Source organism: Thunnus albacares, chromosome 3 (genome assembly GCF_914725855.1).
Source record: "Thunnus albacares chromosome 3, fThuAlb1.1, whole genome shotgun sequence".
NCBI classification, from domain to species: domain Eukaryota; kingdom Metazoa; phylum Chordata; class Actinopteri; order Scombriformes; family Scombridae; genus Thunnus; species Thunnus albacares.
Window position 1 is genome coordinate 25,432,100 of NC_058108.1, and position 22,544 is coordinate 25,454,643.

The 22,544-nt window shown below is 39.0% G+C and overlaps 1 protein-coding gene across 8 annotated transcripts in view; it reads right to left on the bottom strand.

Moving 5' to 3' along the window:
- Positions 1–22,544, bottom strand: part of lrba (LPS responsive beige-like anchor protein) — a 191,405-nt gene that overhangs the window by 159,762 nt on the left and 9,099 nt on the right. For all 8 annotated transcript variants that reach the window (XM_044347236.1, XM_044347239.1, XM_044347237.1 and 5 more), the window contains exons 2-4: positions 4,331–4,562; positions 2,829–2,929; positions 1,058–1,153 (exon numbers count right to left, since the gene is read on the bottom strand). In XM_044347236.1, the coding sequence (XP_044203171.1) occupies positions 1,058–1,153; positions 2,829–2,929; positions 4,331–4,562 (429 nt within the window). The remainder of the gene's footprint in view (positions 1–1,057; positions 1,154–2,828; positions 2,930–4,330; positions 4,563–22,544) is intronic.

Below are 22,544 nucleotides of genomic sequence, written 5' to 3' on the forward strand. Positions count from 1 at the left end.
CCACCAATGGACATGAAGATATTATGAAGTAAAACAAGGCGTGGTAGCATGTTATGGTCGTTTTCACAGAACCATATGTGGGGTATGTGGGGTAACTGGAAAATTTGAAAAAATGGGTTGATAATACCCTCGATATCATTCTTGTTTAGGAATTTTGCACTTTTTTTCCAAGTCTAGAAAATCAAAAGGCATGCAGTACAAACTTTTAATGGTTCAGTCAACATGTTTGTCTTCCAAAGAGTTTTGGTGAGGCTAGGAATAATATTTTTAAAGATATTAATGCCCAAGCATGGCTTCCAAGATGAGGCAGTTTTGAGATTGTAGAAATTAAAAAAACATACCAAGGCCAAAAAAAATATAAAAACATTGAAATTAAACAAAAATATTTTACAGGCCTTAGTTTTGGGACCCAAACATTATATAGACAAACTCTGAACAAAATCTGAGACGGTGCTGAAACCAGTTTCCTGGATTCTGTCTGATTTGGCATGGAATGACCCGAATAGCAACAGCTCCAACGAGTAAGAGACACATGAATAATATAAACATATAGTGCTCAAACACTCAGTTTCATCAAAGAGCATGCTATTAGCTCCATTTCTAGATACTTTTCTGTAAGTGTGTAACAGCCTTTGAGGTTTGAGGAAGGTCTGAGTGATAATGGCAGACAAGACAATGTTTTCATTAACTAAGAGAATGTGTGAGGGTTATATATTGGAGAAAAATCAATTGTGTCAGTGAATGATTGGCACAATGGAAAGCAATTCAAAGAGATCATCATGTAATATCTGAAGTCCCATCTTTCTCCCTCTCATTGGTCTGAAGGGAAATAGAACTTCTTGAAAATTTTGGGAAGTGGTTGTGGTGGAGTTCCACATTCTGGCGGCTGACCATTATCGCATTAATATTTAGTGGGAAATTTTGCAACTCGATGCACTGGAGCATTCACTAACACTAAATTTACACTTGTTAGGTCATCATCTATGGGTTAACACTTAAGGAGGAGTTATTTTTGTGGTGCAGTGGCAACATTTGTGGCATTACGAAGTGTACTCACGGCTGCATTTTTCCCTGGAAAGCTGAAGAAGGAGTCTGGGCCGTTCCTGTGAGCCATGTACTTCAGGACTGACAAAAGCTTCACTGCATGACGAGGCTGAGGAGACAACACAATATATGGGGATCATTTTTGACAGCTGACAGTGTAAATGTCCAAACACGCATACACATGCACAAAAAAAAAAAAAAGCATTTAAACCCTAGTTACTATCTTAGGCTCCTACTTTCGTGGCAGCACAACCACCACCTCTAAAACAGTTTGCTTTGCCCGTCTGGTGCCAAGCACAAAGGGCAAAGGTGGGAGGAGAGGCACAGACAGGTGGGAGGTCATTCAAATGAGGCAAAGCAAAGCGAGTTGTTGGTATATTGGTGGAAATTGGGTCTTAGAAGATTTAAAACTGAAACAGCGCCGGAATGATGCAATCATTTGTTTGCAATGCAATCAAACCTAAACAGCTTCACCAAGTTTTTTTTTATTACTTATGTCTATCATCATCATTGTAGTTATTTATTGTACATTGTACTAATTAATCATGGTGTGTTCACATCACAACGTTCTGCGCCATCCACACAACAATATGATTTCCTGGAGAAGAGTCTTTTCCATTTGTTAAGCTATTTTTAACATGTTTCACTCTGATTGGCGCAGCTGTGATGTGACCGGCTGATAGTGTATTTATTAATTATCACATCCCGCACTTTATATTGCACGTCAGCCGCCCCTTTTGCACTTTGTTCTGCTGCACCTACATAAACCAAAATAGCAGGTGTACTTAGAGACACCCACACAGTCGGAGCGCCCACGGCCTGCCACCCTGCGCTTGTCTTTACGCTTGCGCGATTAAAATAGGGCCCTTACAGTTCATGGTTGCAGCCACAGATGATTAAAAGCAAGTACAGCTTTGCCACTGCTTTAAATTTAACTCTCAGAATTATCAGACGTTGACATCCAAAGAGATTTACTTCCTGTAGCAGAACACTGAAAATTCTTAATTTCTTACGGCGTACAAGTGATGCATATCGCAAAGTACGTTTATCAAAAATACGCTGTTCTAACTCACAGAATTTTGATATTGGGGTCGGATAAATGTTGAGTGTCAGAAATTCCTATGCAATTTTCAACAAGGTTTTAGTTATGGTTAAGTTCTGCACCCATCCCATCCATCCCATTTCCCCGGATATTTCACAAGGATGAAATGAAGAGAGGAGCAGTGGCAAAAGTTGCTTGAAAAAGTGGGAGAGAGGTGAAATCTAGAAGCATAAAAGCAACTTGACCCATTTCCTTGACAACTTGATTAGTGTCAGTGATCAATGGGTTAACTCTCCTTCTCTTCCTGCCTCATCTGTCTCTCCCTCTGTGCCACTGGTTCTGTCTTAATATAGTAACTTATCTTCCATACACGTATCATACATCTTCAGTTTACTGTGGCTATTCCCTTACAGCCGCACACGACAACTATGGTAGTTTATTTTCTCCAACTAGGTCTTTTGGCTCACAATGTTTTAATATTGTAGTAAATATAGACTGGAAAAGGTAACTCAAATTCAGAACCTAAGGCGTATCTCATAAACAACGTAATATCAATAATGTAACGCTGCCCTGGATTCAAGACCACTGTAGTGGAGTAGTAGGCTGGTTCCACATGATTTATCTTGTCTCTGTGACGAGGGCATTGGCCTGGGGGACGACAGCAGTTGAAGTGTTGCTAGCACATTCCTCATGCAGGTCCCAGACAACCAAGACAGATCACCGTGGTATGACTCTGACTCACCCACTGGCCTTTCTCCCCTTGCAGTTTGCTGAAGAAAAGCTTCAGCTCTTTGACTGTGATGCTGTAGCTGGCAAGCACGCCCAACATGTCCACCAGAAGGTCTGAAAGAGATACACGTGCACGCACACACACAGCGGGGGCAGAGGTTAAACATAGAAACATACAGGGGTTGAACATAGCATAGCAGAGAAATACAAGATGTAATAATCGAACCCTGAAGGTGAGAGGAAGCTCCAGATGACTGCATTTCAAAAAAAAAAACCTTTTCATGATGTGCTCTTTCAACGTAATGGTCAGTTTTAGCCAGTTTTTCCATCAACCTCACAGTGATTTCATCTTGACGTTGATGTGTTAATATTACAGTGATGTCCCAGCTACCAGGAGCTGAGAATAATTAAAGTAGGATGAGCAGGATCCAAGTTAAAAATCAGGAGACTTAAAATAGAGAGGACACTCTGGGAGTCCCAGCTACTGTGCACCGACTTTCATCAGTTATTACTGACTAATGATGAGAGTATGACAGATCTATGAGTAGCATGCACATGTACTTCTCTAAATATAAAGATGAGTGGCAGTCATATCTGGGCAGGTCTTTTTTCCACATAAGTACCCAAACTCAGCAGTTCTGTCATCCGCAGTCAGTATTTCAGACAAATTATGTGAAGAGAGGAAGCGACAGCCTGCAAATCTACTGTGAGTGCAACGAAAGAGGGATTTAAAAAAAGGCAAAGGTTAATCTTTAAGCTTAATATGATGCAGTTAAAGTTGCTCATGTGAAATCAATTAAAAATGTACATCTGTTCTATGAAACAACTCTTTAGGAAGACTTTGCATACAAGTTAAAAGGCATAGCATTTGTACTTTTGTGAATATTACTATAACCATCACTTTCAGCTGCCTGGTTACTGCTGGGCTGTATCTGTCTTTGCCTGACTGCACAATCCCTTTAGGCCAGCACTGTTCTAGCCGGCGAAAAGTTCACTGAGCCGCACACTGTAGGATTAATTTGTACTAATTTGCAGATGGGCAACAGACTAGACTCTAGAGAGACTATACAGGATGATTGTGTCCTTATTTACTGCAATACATCAGGGAACGCTCTAGCCTTCAACGCTGGAGGACGAGACCATGAAGTTACTTTAAGCACGAAAAATGGATGGTAAAATGCTAAGATTGGTTTGTTTATTTGAGATGATTCAATTCATCCTCAAAGTTGGAATTCCTCTTATAGCTTCTTCCCCCTTCACATAGATGTCTTCTAGCGGTTGTGGGGATTCAGTATCTTGGTCGGTGTCTTGCACAGTCTTTGTAATTGCTACACAACCCAACTACCTTTCAATTAAAAAACAATAATATTTACAGACTAATTAACCACAATTAATGGCTTCAGATGAGTTAAACTGGACAGGTCAGATGGGTAAGTTATATTGCTTGAAACATGTTGGAAAATGTGTCCCATGCTTCCAAACACTTTTTCCAAGATGAGCTGCTGTCTTCAGTACCTGCGATCATGCTGTCGGTGGTGGATATACGCTGGACCACCTGCTGGATGAGCCCCACATCAGTGCACGCCTGCAAGTTGCGGACGCTCTTCTTGAGGATGGCGGTGAAGATGCTCCAGACCTCGGCCTGACAGGTGGGCTCGCACTTGTCCAACAGCTCCACCATGCACACGATGCTCTCCGGTTCCTGGATGATAAAGTTCATCTCCAGGTCAAACTGGCCGCCAACCAGCTGGAGGACAGATACAAAGAGAGAGGTGAGGGAGGGAGGGAGTGGGGGAGAGAGTGTTCAGTGTCAGTCAGCAATCATGAAAACAGAAAAGAGCAATAGGCACAAATGTGCCATAAACTCCACTTTTATCACCGGTTAAACATAACCAAGAGCTTCAAAAAGGCATAAACAAATGTATTCACATTACTATGTGTGTGCACACTCCCAGACAGATGATTAATCGTGCATCAGAGCTGCTGCTAGCCAAGTGGATTAAAGGTCAGGGGGAAAACACAGGTCTCTGTCTGTATGTCTGTACGTCTGACAATGGATTCAACTGTTTACTGCTAGCCTTGAGATACTGTGATAAACCCAGAGCGAAGAAATATCAAAAAAGTAGCCATGTCAGTGAAACTAAGCTAGACATCCAGTGCAGACCCAAATAGTGAAATGAGTATTTAGAGGTCTTTTGTTCCTGTAGGAGGCACTGGAATACTAACAGAATCTGACAGCCTGGCAGACACAGACCCGAGTTGAGATTAATTTTCACTTATGATATTCAAGAGAATACATAGAGTGATACCGCTGAACCTCATCCTAAAATCTACATCGAAGACCAGGGGCTACCCAGTATGCACTGTTTTCATTATAGCTTCACATCTTTTACACTAGCGAGTTTTACATCAAAAACACAAAATGTTATTCATGGACAACAAGAAAGAATGTAAATGCATCCCACCCCGTCAGTGACCCTTAGCTCCAGCTAAAGCCTGTTCAGGGAGTGGTGAGGCAGAATGCTTGTCTTCTTGCGAAGGAGTAATGTTCTTGGTGTGTGGAAATAAATTGTATGAGCCATAAATGTCATAATTTGTCACTTCTTAATAGTTGTGATGACATTTTTATTATTGAACCCTGCCTAATAGAAAAAAGATAAGGAAAATAACAATGCTGATGTCAAATTAATTTCAAGAGTAAGGCTGTCATGTTTAGAATCGAGGAGGTGTGACTGGACAAAAAAATGAACATGTGATAGTCGTACTCGGCCATTACACGGGCTGGATGTGAAAACAATAATCGCTGGGTACGGGGGAATGGAAACTGTCCCATTAAAATGAGTGAAGCTAGATTAACTTCCGTGTGCATGTGTTTGTGTGTGTTGTGTGCGAGATAGGGAAGCGGGAAAATTGGGGAAACGCTGCCGCCGCCAACATCCAATAGGACAGGAGATAAAGTGACAATAACACTGACGCAGACCCCACCTATCGTCCCTTTAACCTCGTCTCACAGAATATCGATTTGTTCTCTCATGTCAAGGCGTCAACATGAAAACAATGAGACTATCCATCACCAAATACACAAAAACACATTTCTTTTAATCTTCATACATTGTTGTTTATCATTAATATGCAATGTACAAATATTTTATACTGTTATGCCAATAATTATACCGATCATAATACTTATAATTTTAACAAAAAATAAACTTTTAAGCACCAAAATGTCTTTAACAGTCATATTTAGCAATTGTTCTTGTGACAAGCACCATGTTCACTGTGTCAGCTTGACATACAAGGACAGACATAATATGACAACAGATATCTCAGCATATAAGCAAAAAAGAAATGTTAATTCTGTACTTTAACACTGGATGAAGTGATTGAGTCAGTTGAAAAAAAAAAAAACAAACAAGGGGCGTTCTCATGGCCAAGTAGTTAATACTGCAACGTCGCCATTTTGACATTCGTTCTATGTCACACTGACCTTTCTGTTTCTGTCAGTATCTACGCTGCCAGTTAGGGCTGCAAATAACAATTATTATCATTATCAATTAATCTGCCGATTATTTTCTCTATTTATCTATTGGTCTATAAAAATTCAGAATACCGTGAAGAATGTCCATCACATTTTTCCAGTGCCCTAGATGATATCTTTGTTTTGTACGACCGATTAGGTCTCTCAGCTAGCCCAGCTGTTAGGGCAACATGCCAAAGCCTGTGTAAAAACACTTATATTAACACATGCATTCATTAATGCCCCACTGGCAACCTGTCTCCTTCATTATTTTTTTCTTTCCATGCAAGTCACTGATAAATCACGCGTCTCTCTACAGAGTAGCGTGTATAAACTTGGGGGTGGATGCCTCCGATTGCAGCCAGGTCTGCCATTAATGGATGTTGGGTGCCATTTTGCCACAGTAACAGTTGATTTATGAGCCTGACACTGTGAGCGAGTCATCCATCCATCAGAGTCAGTTGACCAAGGGGATGGAGAACAATATGGGGATGGGGACAGAGCGCCCCACACACTACATTTACATACACCTGGCATACGTTTGAGGATAACGGGGAAAAAGTTTGGGCTGGGTTTGGGGGTTTGTCCTTTCCTATGTTTGGGAACATGTTTGATTTCAAGATAGATTGAACAGTTATCTTGTCAGAACATCTTGTGATGTGAGGAACTGATATCGTCAACCACAACCACCATGATCTACTTCACTTTGTGATAATATGATTAGTCAATAGACAGAAAGTAAACTAGTAACTATTTTGGAAAAGAATTAAATATTTAAGTCATTTACCAAATAAGTTCTAGATTCTTAAGTTTGACAATTTCTTCTTGTCATTCATTGTAAATTTTGGGGGGTTTTGGTCAGATAAAATAAGCAATCAGTTAAAAAAAATCCCTTTGGGTCCCCTAATTCTGCAGTGTGATGTGAAAAATCAACCTTCTTGTATACAACTTTCAAGTGATTTGTGAAAGACTGATAGCGGAGCTGAGTAGAGAAGAGAAATTCACAAACAATAATTTGACCACAGCTGTCATTTGTGAGTGTAAGAGTGTTATGTTCTGTTTTGGAAGTATCTGCTTATAAAAAAGAAAGAAACATAACATTATCTGACATTATCCATCATTACAGCATGTACTGGCCTCTCAAATCTTCAATATCAACATTCATTTAAGGTCTGTGTGAAAGGAATTATAGTCTGTAATGCCCAAGGAGAGAACTACCTTTACTTCTAGAGAGTCTGTCTGGACTGCAGCGGCACACTAACCTGTAAAGAATCTGTCATTTTCTTCCACTTCTTTTTATCAAGCCAAATATTATCACAATTCTCAAAAAGAGGCCAAACCAACCAAGTTAAGCTACTCAGGTGAATGTTTTACATCTATAACTGACATGTATAACTAGGAGATGAACGCTCTGGAGTTGTGTCAATGGCGTATCTTATTATAGAAATGTGTTTCAGGATATAAAATGTCATGTTCAAACATACTTTGTCTTATGGTAGCACTCTGCTCCAAACCTGGAAACCATGTACCACTCTGCCACCATTACCAACTGTACCAGCAAAAACAAAAAGCAATTTCCTATAACTGTGAGAGAACAAGTTTCATGTGTTTGTCGGTGCATGCTGAAGAGGTTCACAGCGTTTCAATTTCTTCAATAGTTCAATTCAGTCATTTACATTGCTCTATTTTAGGAGCAAGTGTTACACGTCGCCAGCTACAGCTTCAACTACAGCCAAGAGAGGCACCTGCATCTAAAGCTGCCATAAAGTCAGTGTCTTTATGGCAGCTATAGACACCAGATCCCTGGCTGGGTAACCTAGCCTGGCTGTTCTCCCCTGAGGCCTGCCTGAATTAATCATGGCTGAGCAGCCAAGCAGTCACTGGGCCGTAACACAAAGCACAAACAGGCTTCTATGGTCTCCATGGAGAACAACATGGGAGGACGGCAGGGCTAACTGGTAAGCCACAACCAGAATTCATATCTATTGCCGGAGCTACACTTGTATTCAAGGTTACTTGATAGCCGGAGCAACGAAGGATTAGGACTTCTGAAAAACTGAGATTCCAAATCCAATGTCAAACATGTCACTAGAATCCACAGGGCAAATATTTCTTTCATATCCCCAAATCCTTGTTAAAACAAAAAGTGTCAACAATATTTATGGACTGCATAATGGGACTTTTGAAATAAAACATGTTGTTAATTTATGTTTCCTGCCTACCTATTTTATGCACATTTTCAATTTGGAAATAACCAGAAATAAAAAAAATAAAATAGAAAGACAATCATGTAATCTAAGTTGTCATCTTCTCTTCAGTATATTTGTGTACAGCTAGTTGATGGAAACATGCACATTTTTGCCAAACTCTCTAATATTTGTTTAAAACTATTATTCCAAAGGTATTAGGAGTAACATCATCGCATATGTAGCATTGCATATGTTTCTATAAAGGCTACAATTCATCAGTCAACAATATAATTTCCACTGTTTTTACAAAACACAGATAGAGACCATACATTTTGGCAATGAGCAAGAAACTGAGACATTAACAAGTAAAGGTTTAATATATCAGAGCAGAGCTTTTTGAGGGACTTCTAAAGCATTACAGACGGCTACATGACGCTGAGGATGAGAGCGAGCAACAAATGATGGTCATTTTGCACCAAAGGGGAGAAAATTACCCATCTAAATGTAATAGGCAGAAACACTGATGCTGCCAAGCCACGGCTGCGGGGCGATGAGCCCCTCTACTCATTGTGTGTCCGTGTGTCCGTGTTGATGTTCGTCTTTCAGTTCTCTCCCTAATGAAACTGCAATTAATTCTATGGGTGAAATCATTTGAATATGAAGTAATTTGCCTAAATGAGACAACTGCAAAAATGGACAACAGAAGAATGCCTGTGATAAATGTGTGCTCACGTCTAGCATGTCTCATGTTAGTAGTTTGTTAGATGGGTTAAATCAGGCTTTGAATTGCTCTGAGCAATCAGAATACAATACGTCGATGTCTTGTTATTTTCTCATTAGACGTGAGAAGAGGTCTAGAAGATCTGAATGGTTGGTTATAGCTGATTTCGTTAGTGAGTTGTGATGCTTCAGTGATGGAAAAAAATATGTAAATGCTTGTCATTTTTCAGAGCAAGTTCAATTTGTTCTCTACAAGAGGACTATAAATGTCAGCTTGTGTGTAATTACAACCCATCCTGCCTATGGTTTTCACTGTTTTTTATATAAACCAAGGTACTGAAATACTCAACGAATGGGCTGTCGGAGTGACCATGCTTTCACCAAACACCGATGGCCTACTTTTTCAACAGCTCTTTTAACTAAATCTCTTTTAACAAGCTATCTTGTCAAACCGAAGGCAGTTTAGCTTATTCTTCCATGAGCCCCCCTTCTCCCCCCTACCCCCACTTCCACACACACTACCCAAACAGAAACATCCATCAACAGTGACCCAACACATGATTCGTGATATGACAACATCTTATAATCCTGCGCTCTTCACTGCTGATGAACACTCACATTTCCAATATTTTGATGTGAGATGTTGAAATGGTTCCAGCAGAAAGGGAGGTCAACCAAATAATCTGTCCTACTCAAATCCCTCTAGTGCAGGCGGTGATACGGAGGAATGAGCTTCTGATGGAGTAGATGAGAGGAAATAGTCAGACGAGGGCCTCGGAGTGAAAAGGAGGTACTTTATTTGAAGGGGTTTGTGAATTCGAAAGAGATTATAAAACACGCAAGAACCATTTCAGTGATGAATGGGGGGGATATATTTTGAGCTCGTACATGCTCAAGTCTGTCCACTGTTTCTTGTTCGGCTTAACAAATGCTGTGTTATTTCCTTTAATCATTCCTGTTAATCACTGTTGCACAACCACCTCCATTTTCACTGAATTTCAAAGCTTATATCAAATGACTTCGCAGTAGGATGTCTTTTAAATTCAGTCAAATGGAAAGAGAAACATCTGGGCTAAATGTTCATTTGAAGCTCTGTTCTTTAAAAAAGAAAGATCGGGTGATAACTTGGAGATTATCAAAATATGGAAAATATTCTAGTGCTAGGCAATAAAACAACTCTTTTTCTTTCTAAAAATATGAAAAAAATATATTCATTTCAACTGTGAGGTGAAATTGCTCTGCAAATTACTGTAAGGAATAAAATAAATCTCTTTCAACCAGCTAATTGTGTGTCAACAGGAAAAGGAAGTCATCCCCTTTCCAATGTAAACAAGTGCACACTAAAGAACGGAGGAGAGCAGGAAGACTGCTACAGTGTTGGGTGATGGCCGATTCAGAAAGTGTGGTGAACTCCAAGTGATGATATGGGTGACAGAAGTGCAGTAAAGCTGCAGCAAAATATGAAGTAAAACTGAAGAATCTATTGATTGTTTAATAATGTAGATGTATTTTATATACAGAGATATGTTCGTAGTTTAAAACAACCTACATCAACCTGCTTTCAACACAGTCACAACTCGTATAACCTCCCTGGATACTTATATTACAATACTGTGACACTGACCTTATTATTCTTTGTCAGTGTCATTATAAAACTGCATTTCCCTGTATCGGTTACATTCATTCAGTCACAGAAGTAATCCCTCGCCATAGGTTACATGAAAATGATGCCAATGAGTTCTACACAGTGATGTATACAGATTTAAATCTTGGAAAAAAAAGAGAGCACTGCTATCAGATCAGTTTAGGATTAGCAGATATAATGAGATGAGGTATCAGAATCTGTATTGGGAAAGAAAAGGTGGATTTGGTGATTCTCTATACACGACCAAACCACAGAACTTAAGAATCATGCATAACTACTTGTTATACGGTCTTGCACTATGGCTTGTTACTCTTGCTCCTGTCGTGAAAAATATTCACAAAACATCCAACCGACATCCAGCCTGGTAAAGGACTCTGCCACTCTACATTTGTCAAAGCAGGAGTGGAAAGAAAAGTGGTGACAATTATGCATGCAGTGACCATGGAATACACTGGTACAATGATCACAGCTCACAACAACCACTTTTTTTTTTACCTGACTCACTCTCTTCATATAGAGCAACTTGTTATTCAAAAGCCACTTTATGAAGGTTTTCTAGAAATGGCACCAAATACTCATTTTGTGTTGATCGTCAACACTGGGAATAATGAACAAATAGTGATAATTAAACTGAAACTGTTAAAGCATTTGTGGGGGTTTGACTCATTATTGTTAAATTAGAAGACTGATTATCTGACACTGTTGAGTACATTTTCTCTCATCAGTGCCACAATGTTACCTTTCTTACACTTTGAGACAAACACGATAATGAGAGACAGAGAGGCGGAGAGAGATATTTTAATAGCTGGATTTCTAAGAATATCTTCAGAAGGGCAACCTGCCAAGCGTTGGTTTTAAACACTGGCTGGCAGTCATTTTTACACTACATTAAATGTGATCATTCCCAGGCAGCAGCTTGATCAACAAATAATTTCCTTTGTTGCTCCATTTTATTTCTCTAAGAAAACAGGTTTTGATACAACATGGAGAAAAACAACAGATAACACATCTAGAATTGACCGATGCTGTTTTAGATTACATTAAATTTTTGCCATCAGTCCACTCATGTGTCTATTATGCCGTTTGCACCATGTGATGGGATTAATGAGGAAGAAGCAAAGATCCAAAGCAAGGAAAACAGAAAACAGATACATATTTTGGAACTTCAAACAAATAAGAGCAGAGTTGGTTTAGGAAGATCTCCCTATAGCCATGCTGCTCCATCCTTTCTGATTTACTTGTTGACAGAGTAAGGTTTGCTGAAATTACAGGTACGTCAGCATTTAGGGATACACCTATCCAACTTTTTCTCTCCTGATGCCGATTCTGTTACCTCAACTCACTGGAATGATTTTTATGTGAGGTAATATCAGGACAGGGATTGCTGTGGCACTAAAAACTGAATCAGCAGCCAACCATGACTGAATTAATGTAACTGATAGCGGAAACGCTCAATGTTATGTTGACATTGACAAGGAAACTGTATTTAATATGGATCGCTCACACCGTGACCGTTATCCGATCTGTTTAATAAGGTCAGTATCGACACAAATACCAATTTTGTATATCTCTATCAGCATTCCTGTTTCCTGTATGGGCTCCCGCTCCAATATGCCAACTTTCTCCAAAATACGCCTCTTATTTAATACAATTTAAAGTTACTCCTGAACAGGAGCTGGAATTAGCCTGAGTTAAGATGAAAAGTAGAGCTGCAACTATTGGTCATTAATTGATTAGTCGACAGAAAATTAATCCCCAAATATTTTGATAATCATTTGAGTCGTTTTTAAAGAAAAAAAATGCTACAATTCTCTTATTTCAGCTTATTAAATATAAATATTTTATGGTTTCTTTAGTCTTCTATGATCAACATTTTCTGATATTTCATAGGCCAAACGACTAATTAATTAATCAAGAATATAATCAACAACCCTAATGGAAAGATAAAACTTCATCTTCAACTTTATTACAAAGAATTTGTTGAAGACAGGAAGAATTCTGGGGATGTCTTTGTGTGCGTCATCCTCTTTATTCTGTACTAAAGTAATAAAGTTAGTGCTAAATGGGCTAGAGTTTTTTTTAACTAATAAAAAAGGAGGAGGAGGATGAATGTAATCCATGGGAACACCATATCATGCATTTATCACACATGTTTCGCGTTTGTTTCAGCAAACACAAGCTTGTGCATTTGGATGACACTTTGAATCAAAGTAAGTAGCTGCATTTTGACCATTTTGACCACTAAGCAAAGAAAGTCTTGGCAAAGCATTACAAAAGGAGGTGCACTGTATAACAGACAATTTTAAGCCAAGAACTATATGGCAATCTAACTTGCAGTGTGACTGCTATTGTCAACAAAAGGAAAAGGCTTGTCAGGAAATGGTCCTCATTAGACGTCAGAGTCTAGGCTTCAGGGCAATCTCCATTTTTCCAAGACAACCTTGACCAACTAAAGTCGTCTGCTTCTGGAATGAGATGTTCAAAATTAAAAGAATACTAGAATACGATCTATTGACTGCTTGGCTTTCTATTTCAGAAAATCTGTCTGGAATGAGATATCCAGTATTAACACAATTAATGCTGAAGAATATGTGGTTTTTGTTAAGAGAGACGACAGTGTGAATGCAGACATGGAAAGGAGAGATTTAATCATGAAGAAAACAAAGAATTTCCTTGTTTGATACATCAACGTCAATGGTTTAAGTTTGCATAGTAGCAGTAAATGGGAAGGTTGGCTCTGGTGCAACGTGTTAAAAATAGCAGCTGGATCAGGGAGGTGAAAAAGGAAAGAGATAAACATTAGTGAGGAATTTCAGCCTGCCTTGTTGGAAGAAGGAGTGAAAAGAGGATTTCAAGATGAAGGACCCACCTTAGATTAGATACTTCAATTTGAAAAAGGTATCCGGTGACGTTATCATTGTAAACAAACACAGTTTTGTTCAAATCCTTAAGGCTAACAAACATGTTGATTGCAATCGCTACCTCATAAAACCTAGTTTATCTTTTTTTTTCTGAAACCAGTATTGCAGGTCTTGCCTTTTATTGGTACATTTTCCATTTTTACAGCTCATAATCATCACTAACTGGTAATATGCATTACCTTCTGCAGTTGACCGAACATATACCCCGTGTTCATGGTTTGCATGTGCATCCTCGTGCTTGTACTAGAAAGAATACAGAACAATACAATGTAGGGACCTGCTTATCCAAACATTGATGCAAAGCACCACTAGTTTTTTCCCCACAGGCTAAATCTGATTAAGCTGCTGATGCCCTAACTCAACCTTATTGGTCTTAAATGTAACATTAAACATTTCTTACAGTGACTGACTAGCATGACAAAGGAGGATGAACAAATAAGGACAATAGGATCAAGTTAAGGTCAACTTTTAGTAGTTCATGTAATGAAAAGAGTAACTTTAGACTGTCTGAGGTTTCTTGATATCCTCTTCATTTCATGAGACCCAGTGCACCTAATGGGCTATGAACAGCATTCTTCCTGACTTCCTTGGCAAATGAAAAGTATAAAATCTCCAACACCTCAGCTAAAGAATTTCCAGAGGGAAAGCCTGAATGGGGAATCAGGAAACTGTCTGCAGCATATCCTAACACAGTTACTGCACTCCAATGGGCTTGTTGTAGTTTATACTTCCTGTGTCACTGCAGCTTCCTCTCTCAATCCTAAAATTCTCATCAACAAAAGCTGATGTTGAATGCTACTGAATAAAGCACACAGTGCAAACGCCAGTTTACTCCCTGACAGACAGTGTGATTTGGTATTTCCATCCTTATGTGGGAGCAATCACTTCACAAAAATAAGATATATGGTAAATGGTAAATGGGTTGTATTTATATAGTGCTTTTCTAGTCTTCTGACGACTCAAAGCACTTTACAATGCATGTCAACATTCGCCCATTCACACACACAGTCATACACTGATGGCAGAGGCTGCCATGCAAGGCGCCAACCTGCTCATCAGAATCTAATCTAATGCACATTCACACACACACTCACACACCGCTGGCGCACCCATCGGGAGCAATTTGGGATTCAGTATCTTGCCCAAGGACACTACGACATGCGGACTGGAGGAGCCTGGGATTGAACTGCCAATCTTCCAATTAGTGGACGACCCACTCGACCTCCACAGCCACCCCATGCCATCTAGTATAGATACTAGACAAGATATATGGATTATCTAGTCTAGTATCTATACTGAAATGAACTGAAACCAATGGCAAACTATGAGTTACATAACATATTGTGCACCAGTACACAGTATACTGTAATTGTGTATATACTGTAGTATATACACTGAATGAGCACAAGTAAAGTCTTTTGTAATTTAGGTTTAAAACACACAAAAACTATAGTTTGGTCTTTGAAAACCAACCAAGATAAAGAGCTATAGCTGAATTATTCGATGTTTCAAATATGGACACAGTTGTCTCTGAGACACCAAAACTAACTGCTCAACTTTGATGATGCGGGTATAATTCAATGAAACATCCGTGATGTAAGATGCCAAATTGATAACCCCTATGATGTACCAGTATGAACACACCTCGACCTTTTAACATTTACGTTTTGTGGCTTGTGACCAGGTGCTGCCTGTCTGATGGTGCTGTGGATGTGTGATGGCATGACATGATATCTAGACAGTCACTGTTTATGGGTTAGTGCATCATTCTTTTGACATCTAAAAAAAACTCCTATGTGTATGTTGGATGTGGATTATGGCAGGATGAGTAACATCATATCCTGTGCATACAATAATCTGTGGATACAATGTTGGTTATCTATTCTTTGATAGACTAGAGCACATCATCAATAAAGTATAAAAAGTAAAAATCCCAAATATTTGATGTTTCCATCACCCAAAACATGAGGATTCTTGCTTGTTAGTTCCATATTATTGTAAAGTCAATCAATTTTCTCTCATTTAGAATTTCCTCTGAGGTACGAAAAAAATTTACCAGCCGTCCAGACCTGTCATACGAGTCATGAACAGATAGTCTGCCTTTCTTGGTTGACTTAGAATTATAATGTCTTAATCTGAATTAATTTGGAGTTTAAATACAACACCAAAATCAACACAAAAATAAAATATATCACTAAAACAAATGGAGCAGTACACGTAGCCTTTTATGGCAATTTTAGGGGTGTAGATTATGCTAAAGATCAAATCTTATGAACACGCACCTCTTCATGAACAGGTGACATTATCAGGCTGAAAAATACGATTTAGTTCGGGGCAGTTAAGAGAGTGTGTTGAATCTGAACACTCAAGCAAACCTCACAGAAAAAAGTAAAGAGAGTTTTAGGATAAGAATACGAAAAAAATTCCTGCATGAGGCCCAATAACTTTTAGGCTTTCTGATCACCAAAATAAGCAACTTTCAAGGTAACTTGTGATGGGCAAGATTTGTCATGATTTTTTAATGTAAAGGGATAACAACTGCACTACATTCTATCAACATTCCAACATATTTCAGTCTCTTTGAAATGGATAACTGGATTGAACTGATAGCATCTCCACATTTAAATGCAAATGGTGTTGTGAAACTTGTGGTTTTAATCCCAAGTACCATCAACAAACAGCTGTGCCGTTCTCCGCATGTCACTCACAGATCACACTGCAGATAAGCTACATCTCTATCTATTGCCTACAATACGAGGGAGCTCTTACTAAATTATAAAAAGGGATAAATAACTGAACATTATTACAAATCAATTAAAATTACACTTTCAAAAAAGGTTTTACATGATGCCTTTACCAAATCATTTACTGGTTACAACCATGAGGAACTTGGAAATGATTACTCCTTGGAGACTCTCATTCATAGCTAAAGGTCATGAGACCTGATCACCTTCACACGTGTAAACCACGTAACTCAACATCCCATTTTGGTTGAGACCTGAAAATATCTATTTGATATTTATCATGCATTTAAACTTAAGGTTTTCTCAAATATTGGAAATAAGTTAATAGTTTTCATCCTCTTCCAGAAATGAAGAGGAATAAACATGCTTTGAATTTCCTGCTTTTTAAGGAAATCTGAAAATGCCTATCTGTGGTTCTGGCAGCTTATCAAATATCTGGGTGTGGATTACATGGTCTTCAACTAACCGTTATGCCCAAACAAATTCACTGATTTAAGATATGCATACTTCCCCACCTTCCACAACATGTTCTCATCCTCCTCCACCTTCTCCTGAAGCACAGCCTGGTACTTCCAGACATTACAATCAAAACAAGAGATCATTTTCCGAAGGGGGGCTTTTATAGCAATCAAAACTTATTTCTATTTGCATATGAATAAGTATGCTAAAAGAAGACATTGTGTAAAGACTGCATTGAAATAAGTTGAAATGGAAAACCTCAGCAAGTATACTTCACTTGAACTAGCAAGTAATTATGCAGTATTCTACAAAAAACTTCTATATATGAGGCCTAAAGCTTAATTTGCACCAAGTCACTCAAGACTCTTGACAGTTGTCTCGAACACATTTAAACCAAAAAAAATGTTTGGTGGTAAAACAGTTGCTGTTGTGCACAAGCAGGACTTTGTAACATCATGGTCATGTTGAGAACTGCAGTGTACAGACAGTAATTGGACGGTCAGTTGCCATGGTAATATCTGTTTCCTTAAACTGTTCTGGTAGTTAAAGGAAGTCTTGTTATTCACAACATATGAGTTCATGACAGAAATATAATTATACACATTTCATTCCGAGTAAAACAACGGTGAACCATGTGACCACTCTGATCTATCTTTCCTTTTTTTTCTACTTATTGTTTTCAGGTTATGAGTGCAAGTCAGAGGTGCAACATAAGTCATTTGTTGAGAGGCAACTGCCTTCAAACTTATTTCAATAAAAACATATGTTCAAAACACCATGAGAGATCCCGTGAATAATTATATGGTGAATATTTTAAAAGAATGCTAAACATCAAATCATTTAGCCTACATGAATATAGTTCTCCAGCTATTTACATCAAGTTTTAATCTGTTGTGGATCAAAGCAGTGCTGCCAGTTTTAGAATATTAAAAAAAACAGGTACCACATACATAATAATTATCATAAACATACCAGTTAGTCAAAAGTATACAGTCCCCAGACAAATGTTACATGATTTCAGATTTACAGTTTTAATTATGCTTTAAAATTTTGTCCTGTTAGATATTGCTATCATCAAAAATCTTTTTATTTCTGTTTAAAAAAACAGTTCACCAGATACTAATATAAACATTGGTGCATCTTGGTCAGATAACAAATGGGATTTAATGCATTTGAGTAAACTTAAGAAGCACAGTTTCAGAACTTGACTGATACAGGTTGTCATTGAATTAAAGCAGGATAGGTTGAAGTTTACACAGGGCAAAAAGAAGAAGGATGCTACTGAGTAATGTCATGGCACCCAGGAAGTTGAGATCTTGCTGAGGTTTTCAAACCACTGAAACCTTGCAGTGTAAAAAAGTGATGTGTAGTTGTATGTGCAAGGTGCAAATTTATAACAAAGCTTAAGAAACAACAGTTATGAACGGTAGGCACCTCTTACTAACCATGTCTGAAGTAGTTGGAGAAGAAAGAGCTTCCATCCAGTCTGAATCTTTGCTTTTGTTTGGTTTGACAAACAATATCTGTTCAGATATCCACTACAAGCTGAATATTTTCTAGTAAAAAAAATACTGTGTTACATTTTATTGTGCAGCATTTACTCATAGGCTGCACCTCTGATGTGCAGCCTGTATTCCCTACAGTTTGCATGCCAGGCCTTGGCAACAGATGAGTTGCTGATGCAGAGTTTGAAAGCAGGTCAAGGGTAGCGGAACCATCCAGGGGTCGCCAGTCATGTTCGCCCAAGGGCCTGTTTTTTCAGAACTGTTCACTGGAAGACCAACAGTGAAGACACAGGCCTGTACATTTCTTACGTGCATCACACAACATCGTGTTTCCCTGTCTATATGGCTTATTTAATAGCTTCACGTGTAGTAAACAGCAAGTCACAGTATTACATTTGCTAGACTTCGTACATATGTACACAACATTTCTAAAACATGCCTAAAAGTTTTGTGGTAGCCCAGTAAGAGATCATTTCAGATTTCTTGGCGGCCAAAAAATTTTGGTTGCCAGATTTGGCCTTTAGCCATCTATCTGAGGAGAGGCCCTGTTATCTTGCCATTTAAACTCACAGAAACTTGCACAATCACACCTCCAAATTCACAGTTAGAGCAGAAGATTAGATTATAATGTGTGTATCTGTTTACACATAAAGCCTAGAAACATAAACGCATCTGCCAATGGGAGTCTCTCCTTAGAAGAACCCAATTTCAACATACCAGTTGTATCACACAAGCATTAGCTGAGTGATATGCATAGTAATATTATGACAGACTAAACTACCTTACAACTATAGGCTGGGGGGAAACAGATGATCCCTTAAGAACAGTATAATCATGCAGTATATCCCATGACTAATGCAGACAAACATCCCACAGGCTGGTCTGCACATTGAGCATTTGCTTACAAGCAGGGAGGGGGGAAAAAAGTCTTAAATGGTCACCATTGTGTCAGTATTCAGCAACAGTCCTGTGAAACAAAGGCTGATTTGTCTGAGGTGAAAAATTGTTAGATGGCATCACCACCATCACTATCTATCCATGAAATCATAAAGTTAAGAGGATGGCAGAATATCCAATCTGCACTGATCCTCTATGAAACCTACTGGACATAGTGGACTAAACTGAACAGCATGGAATCATAGCAAAATACTAGAAAAAGCAAGTATGACCTTAAAACTTCTTTATGCCCATTGTCCTTAGAGAGGCCATAGAGAGTTCCCAACTTAATGGTGACTGCATGTGAGTGAGTTGTGTCAACTCACCATGAGTGTGATAGTGCTTTACACTGCTAGAAGCTCAGTGCACACTGTCTTCTTGCGAGTGCAAATGAATGTACAGTAATAACGCCACTGGCCCTCCAGTTAAATGCTTGCTGGAAAGATATGCTAAACACATAAAATTATATTAATTTGAGCAAAGGGTAAAGTAGTCAAGAAAGGTCGGCCATTACAGTTTTTCAAGTCTGTCCAAAAACAAGAAAACAACAAAGTTAAAGTCTTTTTAGTGCCAAATTCCCTCTTTTCCCACGATCCTTCACTGCAGCTGACCAGGAAAACATTGCAATCAAGACACAAAGAGGGAATTTTTTACTAAGAAGACTAACTTTAGAAGATATCCACTTCATTTGACTGACTCAGATGGCTGAACTTCAGATAAACTTAAATACATTTTTGCTCAAAACGAGGACTGTGGATTTTGTCCCCCATCACTTAGATTGTGAGCACATTTGGGAGGATCTTCTAATGGCCAGTATGAACGGGAGGAATGACAAGAGATACATGTTTCAATGTTCATATGGGCACCTGACTGTTGTTTTAAGACATACATGAAAAACTGTGAACCTATCCTTTAAGACCTGAACTGGGAGAAAGTGTAGGCTAAATCTCTTGTGGCACTCATATTGATACAGACAATGATTATTGAAATATAAAGCAATTTAATTGGAAGTAGCCCTAAAAAAGCCACTGCATCATCACAACATACCTCCAAAACAAGGTGCATCTTCACCATAAAGTAATGTATACACTCCTACTAATTCATCTGCCTAAAAATAATGGAAAAGATAGAAGATAGTGCTCAAACACTAGGAGGGAAAAACATGTTGGAATTTAGGCATCATGCATTAAACCTGTTATCGTGTGTGCAGACCAAACACGAAGTGGATTTTTTATGCGGCGCAATAACATACAAAGTTAAAGCAAAGACATGAATAGACACAAAAAATGTTTCAACTTGAGCGAAAAACTTGCATGTATCGCTGGGCTTTATAAATGTACTTCATGAACATACAGAAAGGAGAGGGCAAAAGGAGAGAGACTGGAGGGAAATAACAGAAAGAACCAGAGTTCCTGGTGAGTTTCGAGTTCAGTCAGAGGCTGAACTGAACACAAACAGACACACCCCCTCAGACACAGTCGGTGCCTGCCGTTGCTTGCTAGCTTACGGCTAATGTACAGTAATGTATTCTGGCTGTTTGGGGCGAATAAACACAAATGATCCCTTGGTTAAACCCCCGCAGGTAACATGAGGTGAAAATTCACTTCACATTTGTTCTGAACACACCATGAGAAGCTTCACTGATCTCACTGAACAATTATATTGTGTTTTCCCTTGAGAAATCCCCACCACAGGGACTACAGTGAGCCAACACCTTGAGGCTTCAACATACTATTTCTTTTTTTTTTTTACAAAAGGAGCAGCATTTCATGCCATGTTTTAATATTCACACCTTTTCAGCATCCAACACTGAAACCTGGCTGGCAGGCAAGCAGAATTAGCATATCATTACACCCCCTACTGAGAAGAGACGATAGCAGGCCGGGAGGTTAATATCGCTTCCTGTTTAGCCAAAAGCTCTGCTATAGTTTTCCGACATGTCAATTTAACCACCATGCCAGCACATTAACGTAGCAGTAGCTATACTTCTTTGCATGGTGTGTGTGTGTGTCTGTGCAACCAGTGTGAATTAGGCTTTGAGAATTGTTGTGCATTTCCACAGCTCATTACCCCAGTTGTGTCTCATGTCCAAAGAATGCACATCGCCTTTATTTCAACAATGACTTTGACCTTCATATCCAAGGTCAAAGGTGAAATTATGCAGTCCAGTTATATAATTGCTGGGGAATGTGACATGAGTTCATGCCATATACTTATCACTATACAAATAAACATTAAATAATTAAGAAGAAGACATGAATCTTGGGTTTGGCCATTTTTCTGGAAGTAGTTAACACTGAGCAACAAACAGCACCAGAAAATGTATGGTTTTTATAGTCAACAGTTTAGTATAACTTGTGGGTTTGCATGACCGATGACTGTGGGGCAAACCTTGGATAAGCTGGAGCTCTTCACAGCCCCAGGACCAGCAATGAATTCTATGGAAAGTTACTGGGGAAAATGAATTCAGCAAGGCTCTGATTTCCCTGTTGCCACTGCTACCCTGACTGGAGTGGGCAGCTCGAAAATGGATGGGAGGGGGAAGGGAGATCTTGCAAAAGTCCAGCGAGTTGTAATTTGTGTTTGTGTGTGTGGGGTGGAGTGGGGGGGGTAATGTGTGTCAAAACAAAAACCAAACTGGGGCTGAGGCCAAGTAGAATATTTGGTTTCTCATTCTTGTGTAGGATATGATCGCTAGTGGGAAATTTTCTCTATACACACACTACACAGCAGATGGAAAATCAGAATTTAAAAACCCCCTCACCCACTTCTTGTCAGTAAGAACAAGAAATTCTTACTGTTTTTCTGAGCTGCCAACATGTGAAATTTCCCAGTTTTGCAGCTTTGAAGCCCATGCTTGCTCATATAACTCCCTCGTAAAGCAGTACAGTATTAGTCTACACACAAAAATACTAGGGAGCAGTTTCTAATTGCCCCTGTGGCTGATTCTGAGGCACAGTTTAATTATCATCCTGTTGGTCTTTGAGAGTCTCCACCGACCCTTCCTGTTCCCAACTCCGTCCAACATAACCAGTAGCATTCTGTTGCCTCTGTGAGCTGGCAGATGTAGGCCAAAAAGTAGACTATATTAAG